We start from the raw sequence: 16,915 nt of genomic DNA on the forward strand, positions 1-16,915 counted from the left end.
ATACGTATGCAAATCAACATTCATAATGTTAACCACTTGTGTCAATGGTGCCATTTCCCCCTTGCTAACCCATTTCCTGTGTCTACCCTGTATTTATCCTGATTTTACTTTATTCTAATATGTCTAAAGGAGAGGATAAATCCACAGAAAACTCACATAGTGTTTAAAGCACCACAATGCTTTTGTTTTTCAATTTGATTTTTTTCATTGTTATTGCGGTTTGGGCCTGCAGCTAAGATTGCAGCTAATGCAGATTCCTGGAGAAGTTGTGATTTCACATGACCACATACATATTGCTGCTGTGGTGAGAAACTGTTGCTGTTTTTACACTGCTGCATCCATAAGCTTTCATCATGGGATATGCTGACTAGGGCTGATGGACAACTGTAGGCCAAAAACATTTGAATGTTCATAGTTTGCCATCCTTTTTTAAAACGAAATGTTAAAACAAATTGCTCAGTGTGGAGCATTAAGGGAGCTCCACGGGGTGTAGGTACATTGATTCTTAACTTGAAAGAGGCTATTTGTGGATCTTTTTTCCCTTTCCCCTCAATGGACAGGAAGACGTGAACAAATAATGGAGAAACAAAGTAAGGTTGCAAAGTGAGAGCATCCTCTTCCATGTACAAGGTAAGGTTTTAGGAATACAGCAGGGCAATGGAATAATAAAAACTTTAATTGTAAGTATTCAGCCTCTTCAATGTAAAGGAAGATGTGGCAGAAATGGAGGAGCTAAAATATTGTTGAACAGTGACATCTGCTGTTAACAATGTTGGCCTTTTTTTCTTTATAATGAATGTTTCACATTATTCTTGTAGATCTTTCTCCCCATCTGAAGAAGAGGGCTTTAGCCCATTAATATTTGTAGTACAATTGGTTCATTATTGTTTACGGTGCCATTGTTCAGCCTGCTTCTAAGAAAAATACCAATTCATAATTTGAAAATAAAAATAAACACAAAAAATTAATAGAATATTATATTAAATTAAAACTAAGCAAAGCTAGTTTTTCCTGGCACAAATAAATTAATCATGTAGTCCTTGTGTGAAATCCAAAAACAAGGATGTAGGATACATTTATTGGACCTCTAAAATCTTACTAACAGGCTAGCCTGGTAGTCCTGCAGTACTCTTTATCAGCCTGGATGTTGCAAATCTTTGCAGAGGTAGAAACAGAAACGTCACAAAAATGTTGGCCAGATGTTGAGGCGAGGGTCTCTTAGAGTTAATTTCAGCATGTCATCTGCAGCCTTTTAGAATAAGCTTGAGGTAGCAAGTTTCACCTCAGAGAATGCAAAAGTCCTTGTCTTTCTCAATCTTTACAGATAAATAACACAGCATCTTTCCCATTGTCTTATGTTGAAACACATAGCTTGCATTTCCTGTGGGACAGAGACACAAAGAAACATGGAAACCTTATATCAGAAAAGTTGGGAATTGAATTTACACACTAGACAAAGACAGAGTCAATCAGAGAAAATGCGTAGAATTCAGTGGCTGGAGGAAAATATAGTCCTCAGTTTGGTGAAAACTTTCTTAGGTGATTTTAAATCTTGTCTGTTTGTTGATTTTGGAGTTTTTCTTGAGAAATGCAACATTCTAAATTTGTGTAAGGTGATTAAAAATTCTTTATAAAAATCTGGGAATCACACTCCTTGGAATTCTTCATATATCCTTGGGGGGGGCACATCTCCCAGTTTGGGTACCAGTGGTCTATCAAAACAACCATGTAGTAATATCTATGAAGGAATCAAGTGTAATTTGTAAGAGACTTGAACATGACCGCCTGGGTCAAATTACTCCAGGTAACTCGTACTGTGGCCATTTTCTTCTAAATTGGAAATTCATTCATATATTTTGGAGAATCTATGCCAATACTGATTTGAATCACAACTCCAGAATTTCCCCAGCCATAAATAATGTTATTGGGTAGATAGGAGATTCTGGTAGTTCTAATCTAAAGGCAATATTTCCAGGCTGTGATCTAGACAATATCACTGACAACTCATGACATTTCAATATGTATGTGTTATCCCACATTTCTTTCTTCTTAAATCCTGCTGCTTTTTTTCTGACTTGGGGTAGAAGTGTAGCAACAGCTTGCCTGTCCATGATGGACTGGCAGAATGCCATTTACATAATTGGTGGGGAGATTATTAGATAGTTAGTCCTGCATTTCCTTTTCCCTAATAAACGTTTAAATCAACTTGCAGAAAGCCCCTCTTTAATACTACTGCTAGTAGGAATTTGCTTTAAGACTAGAAGTTTGTTTCGTAAATCCCATGAAAATGGCAGTCCAAATACAGTACTGGGATTTTTTTAAAAAAAATAAGATATTTTAAAACAAAATGTCTTACCTCTTTAATGCTGCTTCACATCACTGTCCCCAAGGAAAGACAGATTAGGAATGATGAGCTTTTAATTTGCATTTCATACACACACTTTTATCAGTCCTCTGATAAAGTCATTAAAAAAGGCAAACAGTGGAATTTCTGTAGCTATAGATGGGAGAAAGGAGAACATGATTAAAAGGACCAAATCAGTTCAGAAAGTATTTGGTTAATTAAAGGGACCATTTTAATAGTGCCAGGGGCCAGGAGAAGCAGCTGAGAACAGTTTTAAAGAGGTCCTGTTTGAAAGCTGCAATTCTAATTGTAATTTCTAGGGAATAAACTCCATTGTCTGAAAAGGGACTTATTACTATTAGCAAATGTGTTGCTTCTTTTGTCTTGGTCTAAGGATATAAATTTGTAGATTGTTGTAATGGGAAATACAGCACTCCTTGAAGCATGGCTGCATGGAGCCATAATATTAATTTTCCCTCCAGCTGATTGTGAAAAAGCATCCAGTGATGTGGATTCAGATCTCCAGAAATGTAAGATGAAGTGGAGAAGCAAGGTTTGTTGCTGTCAGAGAAAGCTTTGTTTGAGCTATGGGTAGCTGGCACATTTCAAGGATGAACTCCTCTGGCTCATGAGCTAAATTGCCCCATAGGCCACCATCAAAGTGCTTCCTTCCTACCTGTCATAGAACGTGTTTGGCATAATATGGAAGTGTTTGTTACAGTAGTAGTGACAACTAGTGCCCATTCTTTTTGGTAGTGTGGAAGGTCCTGCTGTCTATGGGGGGGGCAGGTAAGATAAATGAGTCAGGGACATTAGGTATTTTCTCTGTCTCTAGGCGTGTGTCTACATGGGATCTTCTGGAGTGGGCTAGTGCAGACTAAATAGGGTTGCCTGGGGTCATTTAGAGGTCTGGTAGGCCATTTGGTGCAATCATCACATCCAAATGGCATATTGGACTTCAAGTGACCCTGTTTGGTCTGATTCCTTCTGCTGTGAATTTCCCTTATTGTGAAGTGGTTTATGAAGAGTCACTTTAGAAAATTGGCAAATTAAACACTTCGTTTGCGGAAGGAGCCCAATATTTATTTATTTATTGGACTTATATACCGCCCCATAGCGCTACAAGCACTCTCCGGGCGGTTTACAATTTAATTATACAGGCTACACATTGCCCCCCCCCCCAGCAAGCTGGGTACTCATTTTACCGACCTCGGAAGGATAGAAGGCTGAGTCAACCTTGAGCCGGCTACCTGGGATTTGAACCCCAGGTCGTGAGCACAGTTTTAGCTGCAGTACAGCGTTTTAACCACTGCGCCATGAGGCTCTTGGAAGCTCACTTTCCTTCATTTCTAGTAAATACATGTTATACAAAGAAGCTAATATGGAGCAATCCTCCATGCACCAAAAAGTAGAAGGTCTTGACAGGTGTCCAGAATGGTGTGAGTAGTAATGCTTTGGGGATGGTTCACTCCAGCGATTATGTCGTGTGATTGCTGCAAGTATTGTATCTTAAAATTCATAAACTACAGTCGTGTAAACTTTGATCATTAGAATTTTCAGGCTGTGTTCTGTGAGATCACCAATGAAAACAGACAGTGGCCATATACACCTGCACATCCTGAGAAATAAACATCGTAGCAAATGATGAAAGATTTTTCTAACTTCACACCACTGAGATTGGCAGCCTCTAGTAGGCAGGGGGAATAAAATGTGAATGTTGTAAGTTGTAGCTAGATGTTGATTAAATAAACCTTTTGAGAATAGTAAGCAATGCACTGGTTTGGATCAGTGTTAGTGATTAGTATAGATCACTGTTGGACTGCAGTTTTCCATCAGCCTTAGCTAGCATAGCCAGGGATGAAGCAGAAGTGCTGAATAGCTGTGGTTTAGGTATTTGGCTGCAGAGCCAGGGATTGGTACTGATACTGGAGCAGAATCAAACTAGATTTTAGTATAACCCTTAGCAGAGAAACATTCACAGATAGTATAGGATTTTCCTTCAGTTACTCTTCCCTGCACCCCTTCACCTTTGATCTAGCAGACGGCCAGCTAAGGAATGTGGCCAAGGAGGAACCAGGCGATAATAATCAGAACATCGGCAGCAGGGGAGCCGGAGAGTGAAGGCCATATATCAGGGCCCAGGAAAGCCTACACATAGACATACCAAAAGATAAGATTCTTTCCCCAGACATTTAGACGCTTCCTGAGCATAAGCAAAGAACACATGAGCACACGATCTGCATATCTATAGGGAACCAATAGATCAGTGTAATTGGCATCACTACCCAGTGAGGGACTGGATCCAAAGTTGGGGGTACAAATGACTAATAGAATTGTAGTACTTTTATGACTCTTTGTCTGTATAATTATAAAACATATGTACACTGTATTTTCGGGATCTTCTGTGCTTTTAAGAGAAGTCCCAGCTGACCTTTTCTTTGCTGCTATTGAAATAAAATTGGGCCTTTGGTTCAGCTGTTTGCGTCTATGCCTGATTCCTTGCCAGAGAATTTTAGAACCCAGATTTGGCCGGTAACATCAGTTTGATTCCCCACTTTGTCTCTTTGATAGGGGCTGTATTTGATGATCCATAGAGTCCCTTCCAGTTCTGCAGTTCTGAGATGATGATGATGGGAGTTGGAAGTCCAGATATCTGGAGGATCAACATGTGCTCCTTTCTGGTATATACATACCAATGTTTCTAATTCAGAAATGTAATCAAGATATTAGTATGAACAATCTCATGTACTCCTATCACTTAGCACAAATTAGCTTTTGAGTTGCATAACAACTTGTTAAAACACTTGGTTTGGGCTGCCTGAAATTAGGTGGCTAGCTGTTCAGGTTAAAAGCAAATGCAGTGGTGCCTCGCTTAACAAGGATAATCCGTTCCAGCGAAATCGCTGTAGAGTGAAATCCTCGTTAAGCGAAATAAAAAAATCCCATTGAAACGCATTGAAAACCCGTTCAATGCGTTCCAATGGGCTGAAAACTCAGGGTCCAGCAAAGATCCTCCATAGGGGTGGCTATTTTCGGTGCCTGTAAAGCGAGGAATCCGTCCAAAAACACAGCAGGGAGCCATTTTACACAGCGGGCGGCCATTTTGAAACCGCCAATCAGCTGTTTTAAAAACATCGTCTAGCGAAAAATCGGTTCCTGAAGCAGGGAACCGATTGTCGGGAAGAAAATTTTGCCTATTAAAACATCATTTTGCAATCGCAAAAGCGATCACAAAACAGTCATCGTATAGCGGTTTTGTCGTTTAATGAGGCAATCGTTAAGCGAGGCACTACTGTATAATAAATGACAGAAATCTAAAAAACTAAAAAAAGATGCACACTTTCTTTGACTCTTACTGTTTTATGTGGGAAATTTATTGTTCCAGAGGTCATTGTGTACAGCAAAAATCTCACTATGACCAACTTAGCACACAGTTTGTCACTAGGCATGCCCATGGTGAGATGATGTCAAAACCGGGGTGGGATGATGAGAAGCATGCTTGTAATGCACTATTAGCCTGCTTCATTGCTCAGTTAACATGACGTTGGGCGAGTCACTCTTACCCTGATCTACCTTACAAGGGTGTTGTTATGATAAAATGGGGAGGGAAGACCTATAACATGGCCTGAGCTTGTAGGATGAAAGGCCAGATTGAAATGAAACAAGGGAAGAATCCCAGACTGATAGCTGGAAAGAACAGAATATACTTCAAAGATAAACCTTTTCACAGAAGAGGCAGGAGGTAATGAATGATATTAATTAAAGAACTGGAAGGAACCTTATGGATCATCAAGTCCATAGGAGGCACAGTAGGGGATCAAACTCCCATCCTCTGGCTCTTACCTAAACCACTGAGCTGTCCAGCAGTCATATATGCACTGTCATGTTAAATGCAAAGGAATGCATAAAGAAATGCAAGGTTTATCTATCAAAACAAATTTGGTCTTTGTTCTCCCCAATGATTAGGGCAATGATGGACATGTCAAAGAATCAAAATCAGCAGTCTCCCTCTCTCTCCCCCTACCCCCTTATTTGCAAAGCTGAGGATGCTTTTTGAATAACTGGAAAGTAATTGATCCTCTGACGTTCAGAAGCTTGCAGGTTTGATGAGGGAGCGAAGGTATAAAAGAGGAGGTGTCAATACCAACAACCACAGGAGACCAGCCACTCTGGTTAGAAAAAGCTGGGTAGAGTTCTCTCCAATTCCTAAGACACGGCAAAAGGCAGAACTGAAAGAAGGTAAAGAAAGAGTTTGCAGACTTCAGAGGATATTGTTCCTGAAGGTAAGTGTCAAGGATGAGGCATGAATTTTTATTTTTGTTTCTACTGCAAAGCTGCTTGATGGTGGAAAAGTGAAACAATCAGCTTGTTTTCTACATCTGCAAAAAACTTTTGTATATTTATTACAATGGCAATATATATACTTTTAGGAATAAGTCAGACAGAATTCAGTAGAATATATTTTAAAGGAACCACACATAGGATTGGGCTGTAAATTAAGAATTCTTATTTAGATTTGACTGTGTGTACCCAACATATAATTTAAGATAATATTTTAGTGGATGTGTAAAAATAATCAGGACCATTCCAGCCCAGATACCTAATGTGAACTTCAGGCGTTCTCCACCCCCTTTTAAAGTGAAGCAATAATAATAATTATGTTGTTCACATTTCATTTATAGTTTGTCATCCCCTGAAAGTGAGTGGGTATTTAAACTACTATGTTAGTTAAAAATTTTGCTTATGGCCAAAAACAAATGAAATTGCATAGCTGTCTGGTTGATTAAAGAGATAAAAGCACAAAGTGAAATATGAGCTTGTTTTTAATTCTTGTCAGGCTGCAAATGTTTGTGAAATGTAGATAAAGCCAGACAAGTTCTGTGCCATCTGCTTTTTGTTTAGTTTTACTAACATAGCTATTCTTGTGGAATTTATTATCCTATCTTAGGCAGCTGTTTTGGGTATGGAGCATTGTGGCATTGCCATTATAACAACCAAATTGTAGCCCAGATAGACTCAGAAGCAAGCACTATGGTTGCTTTCAAGTAGACTGACTTTCCAATAAATATGCTTTGATTACAGTCTTCATCTGTAGTCTTCTGCGCACCCAGTTGGAAGTGCCATTGAATCTGGGGAGCAGTCGTTTTGAGTATACATGTCTAGGGCAGCACAACCCTATAAATATTTCAGAAATGACACAGCTATAGGATCTGTTGTTAATCCTAACCCCATTGTGCTGTTCTCCAGACAGATTTAACCAAATCTATAAAATATTAATAAAAATGTACCCACTTGTTTGTCTCCAGCTGTTTATCTGATCATTATCTCTGCAATTGTATTACACCAGTGCTTATACTATTTCCTGAAGGGCTCTCGACCCAAAGAAATGAAATAGCCTTTGGGGATTAAATCTCTTTCAAAAGAGAATTTCCCCCTTTTAAAGTCCTCTCTGCGAGCCCACAACCACGGTCCCAAAGCCAGGAGGAACAGAAGAGCAATGTCTTCAGTTTCTGATTTGCAGTTAACACCCTGCTTGGCTGTCAGCCCAGTTCACCCTACAGGAAGAAAATGCAATACTGTGTATCCCTCCACCCCTTTTGAAATACAGTATTCTGCTATATCAGGCTGCTTGGATCAGTTAGGAAACTGAGGCTGCTTGGATCAGTTAAGAAAGTGAGATTATTATTATCTTGTTACAGCTATCTTGCTCTTTAGAAAGCTCAGTTGGAACCATTTTCAAGGGGTTTGATCCCGAACCATCTTACCTGCACCAGTGCAAAACAAGTAGGTGCTCTATAGGTACTCACAGGATGTTTCACCTGATCATAGTCCTTAAACAAAGAGTCATAAGGCTGGAAAGAGACAGTGGTGCATTAAGACTTCAGCCATGCAATCCTGAAAATCCAGGTGTTAATGTCCCTGGATATTTTTGGAACAATTTTATCAAATGAGATCCCAGAATGGTATTATTTAATAAGGTCACATTCTGAGAACCACTTAATCAGAAGCATTAGAACTCCTCGAGGGTCTTGGGATTGTAGATTTAAGGCAAAGTGAAATGGAATCTTCAGCCCTTTCTTGTCCTTGCTTTTATCAATAGCTAGTTAAGTTTAAATGATGGCAGATCAAAAACAGCAGGCACGGATCTTACCTGAGGAGAGAGTTGCCTGCAGCTTTTGAGCCACATTTAGGAACAAGTCAAGAGATGTGTGCTCATTTTTATGGAAGCTTTTCTTTCTCTTCCTGGTGTTTAGGCTGTGAGTATTGTTTCTTATGTGGCCAAAATTGCACCACCTGCACATAAGAAGGAAGTTCAGCAGACTTGAGAGAATGCAAGCATTACAGAAATACACTTTAAAAAAATCATTAGGAAACCCCTCTGAGGTATGAGTGCGAGAGAGCCCTCAAATCAGCCTAAACAAGCTCTCAGCATGCTCAATGACCATAAAGAAACCGTGGGTAAGAGAGGGGGAAAGGAGTGCAGTGGGTACCCCAAATTTTGAACTGCAGCACTCCACACTGCAAGAGTTTGTTGCTGATCTCTCTCATATTTATTTATTAATGAAACAAGCCTCCACTGGGAAGTCTTACCCAAGTCTTGGGTATAATGGATACCATAACAGGATTACGATTGTTTTCTTTTTATTATCCCCATGTTAGTTTGGAAAGCAAAACAGGACCCAGCAACGTTCCTATCGGCCCCATCAAGAGAGTGGTGATGATGATGACGATGATTGATTACAGCTTTTGCAAATCTCCAGTCAACATGGAATTCTAGGAGCTGTAGTCAAAAACTTAAATTTTCTAACCTCCTGTCTGAATTGTTGTGTACAGGCAGGGCTCACATATCAGCAGAGCTTTGGGAACAATGAAACCACCATTTTGATGGTAGTTGAGTCTCTAGTGCTGTACGCATGGTTGTCTTTGAAACTGTAATGAGTCCCAGTTCCCTCCCCGTTTTTTTTGCAGAGTGAAGAATGTTGGACAGAGCCATTCTCCTTCTCCTGCTCCATTTTGTCATGTGTTCCCTATCTTCTCCTCTCTACCCAACACTGAGGTGAGTGGTCTTCACCTTTGTCTTTCTGCTTACATAACACAGTGAGTTAGATAAAAAAAATGTCCCTCCTTCCAATGGAAGGTGAAGTTCCCCAAACTGTGGGACTTCTGGTGGGGGGGGGAACCTGAGCCCTTCATTTTTGTTGTTGTTTAGTTGTTAAGGTTTGTCTCACTCTTCATGACCCCATGGACCAGAGCACGCCAGGCCCTCCTGTCTTCCACTGCCTCCCAGAGTTGGGTCCAATTCATGTTGGTAGCTTCGATGACACTGTGCAACCATCTCATCCTCTGTCGTCCCCTTCTCCTCCTGCCTTCACACTTTCCCAACATCAGTGTCTTTTCCAGGGAGTCCTCTCTTCTGATGAGATGGCCAAAGTATTGGAGCCTTAGCTTCAGGAACTATCCTTCCAGTGAGCACTCAGGGTTGATTTCCGTCAGAATGGATAGGTTTGATATCCTTGCAGTTCAGGGGACTCTTAAAAGTCCCCTCCAGCACCACAATTCAAAAGCATCAATTCTTTGGCAGTCTGCCTTCTTTATGGTCCAGCTCTCACTTCCATACATCACTACTGGAAAGACCATAGCTTTAACTATGCGGATCTTTGTTGGCAAGGTGAGGTCTCTGCTTTTTAAGATGCTGTCTAGGTTTGTCATCGCTTTCCTCCCAAGAGGCAGGTGTCTTTTAATTTTGTGGTTGCTGTCACCATCTGCAGTGATCATGGAGCCCAGGAAAGTAAAATTTGTCACTACCTCCATATCTTCCCCACCTATTTGCCATGAGGTGATGGGACCAGTGGCCATGATCTTAGATTTTTTGATGTTGAGCTTCAGACCATTTTTTGCGCTTACATTAAGAGGTTCTTTAATTCCTCCTCACTTTCTGCCATCAGAATGGTATCATCTGCATATCGGAGGTTGTTGATATTTCTTCTGGCAATCTTAATTCCAGTTTGGGATTTGTCCAATCCAGCCTTTCGCATGATGTATTTTGCATATAAGTTAAATAAGCAGGGAGACAATATACAGCCTTGTTGTACTCCTTTCCCAATTTTGAACCAATCAGTTGTTCCATATCCAGTTCTAACTGTTGCTTTCTTCATACCATGAGACAAAAGACTCTCCACACTCCAAAACTATTTCTAGTCCTTTCCCAGGAAAACTAAAATGATGCCTTTTAGCTTTGATGCTAATTAGCTTTCAAGTTTAGTGACCAAGTCATATCAAAGGGGAAAAAATGGAAAACAGCATAGTGTTCTGATACTATTATTATAATTTTAAAAGCATCCTCTTTTTTGTTGTTGTTGATTCCACAACATCAGGGTTGGTGGTCATCACTGCATTTTAAGGAAAAACAATGTTTTCTCACACACTTTTTTGGAATAATTAAATGATTTTTCCAGGACAAGGGCTAGGCATCTACATCTACTTGAACAAAATTTTTTTTGGGGGGGGTACAGAGCAGTACCTTATACCAGATCAACCTAATTGTCCTTTTGGCCCCAATATTGTTTGCTATCCCCAGCAGCAACCCACAGATCATTTTTTTAAAAACCGAATATTTTATTAATTTACATTATTAAAAGACAATGTTAAAGCTAACCACAGTGAGTATAAATATGCTAAAAAAAGATCAAACAAATACCATACTAAAAACATAAACAACACAAAAACTCCTTCAAAACAGTAAGGTATAGCAATCCATTTAGAACCCCCACTCACGCAGCCAGTCACTGAAGGAAAACTTGCCTGAAGAGAAAGGTATAGCGCCTGCTTGTGGAAGGACAGCAAAGACGGGGCCAGCCTGTGGGAGGGAGTTCCAAAGTGTAGGAGCAGCAACAGAGAAGGCTCTCTCTCATGTTCCTACCAAACATGTCTGTGAAGGTGGTGAGAATGAGAGAAAAGCCTCTCCTGAAGATCTTAATACCCAGGAAGTTTGCCAGACCTAAGCAGGGTGGGGTCTTCTGGAGGTCACTCATTCTTGGAGTTACTTTCTAATTCTTGGAGTTACTTTCTAATTGCTAGTGTGAGAAACTGTCTATCTGGAAAATTCATTGCGTGGTTGCTTTTGCAGAAGTGGAAGTTTTATCTAAGCTCACTTTGAACCCCATGTCTTACTTTATTTCTCTGTGTCCCAATTTCTGGATAGCTCAGTGATTTAGGTCTCTGTCTGAGGAGCTGGAGGTTGTGAGTTTGATTCCCCACTATGCCTCTCTGACTGGGGTCAAACTCATTGATTCATAGGGTCCCTTCTAGCTCTACAGTTCTAAGATTATTGTATATAATTAAATACATGCCATACAGCAGACCTGGGCAAAGTGTGGCCCGAGGGCCACATATGGCCCGTGAGCCGCTTCTGTCCGGCCTGCCGGTTGTCGCTCCAGTCCGGTGTTCAAGCACTTGTTCAAGCCCAAGACAGACTGGATTTCTCTCACGGAAGAAGCTGAACATCAAAACCATTTATAGCTTTTTGTCTAAAGTTGATCAGTTGCTTATCTTTAACATACCACAAAAAACCTCTTTAGTATTTGTGAAGATTAACAAGTTTAAAATAAAAACAATCATAATATAACTGTTTCATTTTATTTTTAAGTAAAGTTGGTTCGGCCCCCGAACACAGTTCAGATTTTTCATGCGCCCCCCTATAGAAATTAATTGCTCACCCCTGTCATACAGGGATGGGAGGGAGGATGAAATCTAACTTATCTAAACTGGAATTATATACACACTCCCCCAAATTTTCCACTAGAAAGACTCAACTAAGGATTTCCACTCACACATAGGATCTGATACCTCTTGTGTGAGTTTTAGGGGGAAAAAAACCCTATGCCCAAAGAAAGAGACCTGGATCTGGTAAGTAAGCGATCAAGCAAGAGTTCCCAGAAAGGAAGATGTGTAACAAATAGTCTTTTCGCAGGTAAAATTGGCTTCTGGATTGTCTACCCATTAGAAGAAGGAATCAAACACTTGAATTGCATTGTTCTGGATATTTCCAGTGACGTTTTGACTTGCTGTTTTAGGTATAGTCCAGTACCTATTTCTGGGAAGGCAGTGAGTTTTCAGCTACAAGAAAGTGGCCCAGTTCAGAGCCACAACCTTTCAGTGGAAGAACAGGAAGAGAAGTTTCTCACTAGTCCTGCTGAGAAAAGGTGAGTATATTGGTGCCCTAAACCCATTAATCAAAAGGGGCAATTATGAATACACATCCTCTGCCAGGTAAGGCCATACATTATGCCATTTCTCTCCATGGCCAACCAGTTGTTGTTGGGAATCATACCATAATTATATGATGAAAGTCGGAGCTGCTCTGGCATGTTGCTTTCCAGGAAATGATAGTTGCTAGAATCTTGCCTTTGAAACAGGGGCCAACTCTATTATTTGGGAAAGTAATTATTCTGGGTGCCAGAAAATGGCAGCAACTTGTTGCTTTTTAAAAAACCATTTTATTTTTACTGCCAGGGATGGGCAGAGGGGCTAATGGGACTTGCTGCCACCTGTGCCCATATAACTTGGCTGGCTTTTGGAAACACACACCTTAGCTTGGGTGGGTGAAAGGTATGATTTGTTCTGCTTCAGACACAAAAAGGTATTGGACCAGCCTTCCTCTAAACATGGAAGGTCCATCTAATAATCTCTGATAGATCTATCACCCATGAATTTGTCTAATTAAAGCCTTCTCTTCTTAACTATATTAGGAACAGTTTTTTATAAAATATATTTCTCTGCAGAAGGGCACTCAAAGGCAAAGTAACTGAAATTGGTACTTATTGTCATATGCTGTCAAGTTAATTCTGACTTATGACAGCCTCTCCCCCCCTCCCAGGTGTTCTAGGTAGAGAGTACTCAGAAGTGGTTTATCATTCCCTTCTTCTGGGAGTGCCCTGGGACTGCGCAGCTGGCCCAAGGCTACACAGGCTGGTTCTACTCACAGGAAGCACAGTAGGGAATGGAACCCCTGAATTTTGGCTCTACAAACATACCTAACTTGCTGAGAAATTGACAATACAGTAAAAAGAAATTGCTACAGAAAAGAAGCTTAAAAGTGGTAACAGTATTTTAAAACAAGTTAGAGTGATATTGAAGTCCAACAGAACATTAGCAAAACAATGCAGCTTTGAATGGCTCTCTCCCGCATTACAGGTGATGGAACCCATTTGACTTCTCTCAGGAGTTCCCTGGTTGTGGCGTTGCTGTGGAAAAAGCCAACCTAACCTGTCATACAACAAAGTCTCTTGGTAGGACCACGAGGCTCCAAAACTGCTGCTGGTGATCACATGTACAAGAAGGAAGCACTTAACAGACTGAAATCCACTAGTAAGTCACAGCTAGAGTAGATCCATTGAATTAGTGGGAATTTTGGTGAGTCAGTGCCTCTATAAATTCCATGGATTCAATGGGACCACTCTACTTGTGAGTTACTACCAGATTTCAGCCATGGTGTTCTAGGAAAGCTTGCATACATTTTTAAAAATTAAAATATACTGTAGAAATCATTCTAGAAATCAATCATCACTGTCTACTTGAGAGTAGCTATGGTTTCATACCCATGCCAGACAGGCTTGTAACAAGGTAACATTCTAATATCCTCTTACCAACAGTTTCTTCTTTAGAAAATGGGGTTTCTTTGATGCTGACTCATGTTTCCTCAGTTTGAATGTCCTTGGATTCAGATGTTTTTAACACTTGTGTTTCTTGTTCAAATATTTCAGAAAGGTACTTCCTCTACCCAATCTGTTAATAAGATGCACAGACAAGTGCTCCACCTGTAGCAGGCTTTCCTATGAACTTTCATGCAATCATGATCTTTAGGTTTAGGATAGGATGTACATGGGACTGTTCCCTCCATCAAAGTGAAGGGACAATGAGTTTTCATATAATGTTATGCCTGTACCAGGAGTCTCTGACATAGGATGATTCTGGGCTTATGTTTGTTTCATTAGAATGCAACGCCATGCAGATGCCATATTCACGGATAGTTACCGGAAAGTCCGGGGCAAGTTGTCAGCCCAGAAGTTATTACAGAGTATTGTTGGAAAAAGACTTGGGTAAGTATAACTTCATTTCTAATTATTACTATTACTTTGGTAACAGCCTCAATGTAACGATCCAGGGAAGGCTGTCATCATGTCCCAACAAATTAATTCCACCTTATGTTGACCCTATAAATTAGTGCCCCCCAAGAGGTCATATCATTACAGCCCATATCCACAAGTAGCTCAGATTATGTATAACAGGCAATTCCATTTTGTCCATATAAGATTCTTCTGAAAACCTTTAGAATACGTATAAAGTTTATAGCTAAGCAAAGCCTTAAACCACCAAGATCTTCTAGTTTAATTCCATTTGCTGCGGACATGTTGGCTGCTTTTCAGAGAAGGCAGTCTTGGGGATGAGGAACATGAATTCTTGACCAGGCGCCACTCTGACAGCATCCTTATGGACAGTCGTTACCACCAACAAATGGTCCTGAGGAATTTCTTGGGAGCTATGCTGCAGAATCAAAGGTCAGTAGGCTACTCACTGAAGTATACAAAATAGTAGGATTCTGCCCTATTAATTTTTAGAGGTACACCTAGACTAAAATCCTGTTGCTTTGCATAGTAATTTAAAGTAAGCCCACTGAATCAGTGAGAAGGAGTTTACTCATCAACTCTTTACAAGTTAATTTGATTCAAATAAGCCTCTCTAGTTCTGAGTTACTATGCTAAATTAAGGCACAACTGAAGTGGGCCATTTGAATTAATGGAACTTAGAGGAGTTGACTCACCAAATCCCTACTAATTCAGTGGGCCCACTCTAATGCAACTTACTACACTAAGCAACAGGATTTCAGCCATTAAATTACATATGTGCACTCTTAAAAATCCTTGCAATTCCAGAGCCAAATAAAGTTTTCTCTTTAACCTCCCCCCATCATATATAGTACCATTCTCTCTAACCTCTCCCCACCATATATAGTAGAATCATACTTCATCAGTATGATTCTACTCTACAGCAATGTGGGCTTTTACACGCTTTGACAGAAAATCTGGAATTTTTTTAAAAGCAGAAATATTTGTTGGGAAACTACAAATAACATTCTGGCCAGTTCTGGTTTCACTTGGAGTGGCTGATGCAGCCCTAGGGAGGTCCTAGGACACAGGAAAGGGCTCTGAGAGCTTGCCCACCCTTGCATACTAGAGTCCTAACAGCTAACTTACTCATGATGCAACAGCATGTAGAATGTCTTGTGGAAAAGCTTATGCAAAAACTAGCAATCTGGAGAAAGATTTCTCAAAAGTTCTTATCCAACAATTTGGGCATCCAATTGCATAAATGGAATCAAGTTTACCATGTATATGAAGATTAGTGAGCATCTCAAGTTTTGCACTAGCCAAAGTATACATTGGTTAAGAAGGTGTTCTTCCATAGCATGGTCATTCTGAAGTTCTCAAACCTTAAAGGTACCAGTCAACTCAACTCTAAGTGTGACAGAAATTCCAGCTGTTTTTTAGGGAGGGATCAGGTTCAGCAGTAGCATAAATGTTTTGCATGCATATGGTACCATTTTCCGTCCCTGGCAACTCTAGATAAAACTCCACCTGGAGTGGCTGCACCTGGAGTGGCTGATGCAGCCCTATGGAGGTCAAGTCATGGGAAGGACCCTTCCTAATGGGGGATCTGTCTATGATGGTATCATAGACAGTGCCACCATGTCAATGGACAATTTTCAAAATAGACAATACTGGTCAACAGAAGTTAATCAGTAGTCTACTTTGACATAGGAAATTGTCCCTATGTCTTTTTCAGTCTTATCACCTGAAGTCTGAACTTGAGGTCATTCACTATCCTGTCTATTCAGATATTCTCAGCTTTGTGTCCTGTTTTCAAAAATCATTACTCTCTCTTGAAGCAGAAATATTGTTGTCACACTAAATCCTTTTGTTTGTTCTTGTTGTTTCCAGGCCTCAAGATATCAAAGGTGACCATCTAGAGGATTTTGTCAGTGTTCTAACCAAGCTAATGGAACTGTAAATACCATATTTTTCCATGTATACAACCCTCCAATGTGTAAAACGACCCCCTAATTTTGACCCTTGATAGAGGCGGAGGAGCAATTAATGGGCAACTGCTCCTCCACCTCCGTCTCTTGATGCTATCTCTGCTGCCTGCCCAATCACCTCCTCTAGTGCGACTGCTGGGGCTCACCTGCAGCTCACCTCACTGCCTTGTCCCCTGCTCTAAGGAGATGATCACTGGAGGTGATCTGGCGGCAGCAGCAGGAAGAAGCACCTCAGCATGCGCGAGTGCTTGTTTGTCTCCGCCTCTGCCTCCACCACTGGAGGGGACAAGGCAGTGATGTGAGCTGGGCCCATCAGTCCCATTGGAGGTGGTGATCGGGCGGGAGAGGCAACAGCAAGAAGCACCCAAGCACGCATGCGACTGCTTCCTTCTGTGTATAAAACGACACTCAATTTTTCCTCGAATTATTTAGGAAAAAGTGTCATTTTATACACGGAAAAATATATTAAGGATAAT

At 40.5% G+C, this 16,915-nt stretch overlaps 1 protein-coding gene and 1 long non-coding RNA gene across 2 annotated transcripts; one reads left to right on the forward strand and one right to left on the reverse strand.

Moving 5' to 3' along the window:
• Positions 1-636: 636 nt before the first annotated feature.
• LOC140707064 (uncharacterized) lies at positions 637-5,089 on the reverse strand. Its single transcript, XR_012087058.2, has 2 exons — positions 2,357-5,089; positions 637-1,381 (listed from the first exon to the last, which is right to left on the reverse strand). It is a non-coding gene; the product is annotated as an uncharacterized LOC140707064 (long non-coding RNA).
• A 1,415-nt stretch (positions 5,090-6,504) lies between these two features.
• On the forward strand, positions 6,505-16,554 carry GHRH (growth hormone releasing hormone). The gene is made up of 6 exons (XM_020789279.3): positions 6,505-6,627; positions 9,314-9,401; positions 12,418-12,546; positions 14,338-14,442; positions 14,770-14,901; positions 16,342-16,554. The coding sequence occupies exons 2-6, from the start codon at positions 9,322-9,324 to the stop codon at positions 16,409-16,411; spliced, it is 516 nt and encodes a 171-aa protein (XP_020644938.3). The 5' UTR covers positions 6,505-6,627; positions 9,314-9,321; the 3' UTR covers positions 16,412-16,554.
• Positions 16,555-16,915: the final 361 nt, after the last annotated feature.

The sequence above is a fragment of the Pogona vitticeps genome, chromosome 4, assembly GCF_051106095.1.
Source record: "Pogona vitticeps strain Pit_001003342236 chromosome 4, PviZW2.1, whole genome shotgun sequence".
Taxonomy (NCBI): Eukaryota; Metazoa; Chordata; class Lepidosauria; order Squamata; family Agamidae; genus Pogona; species Pogona vitticeps.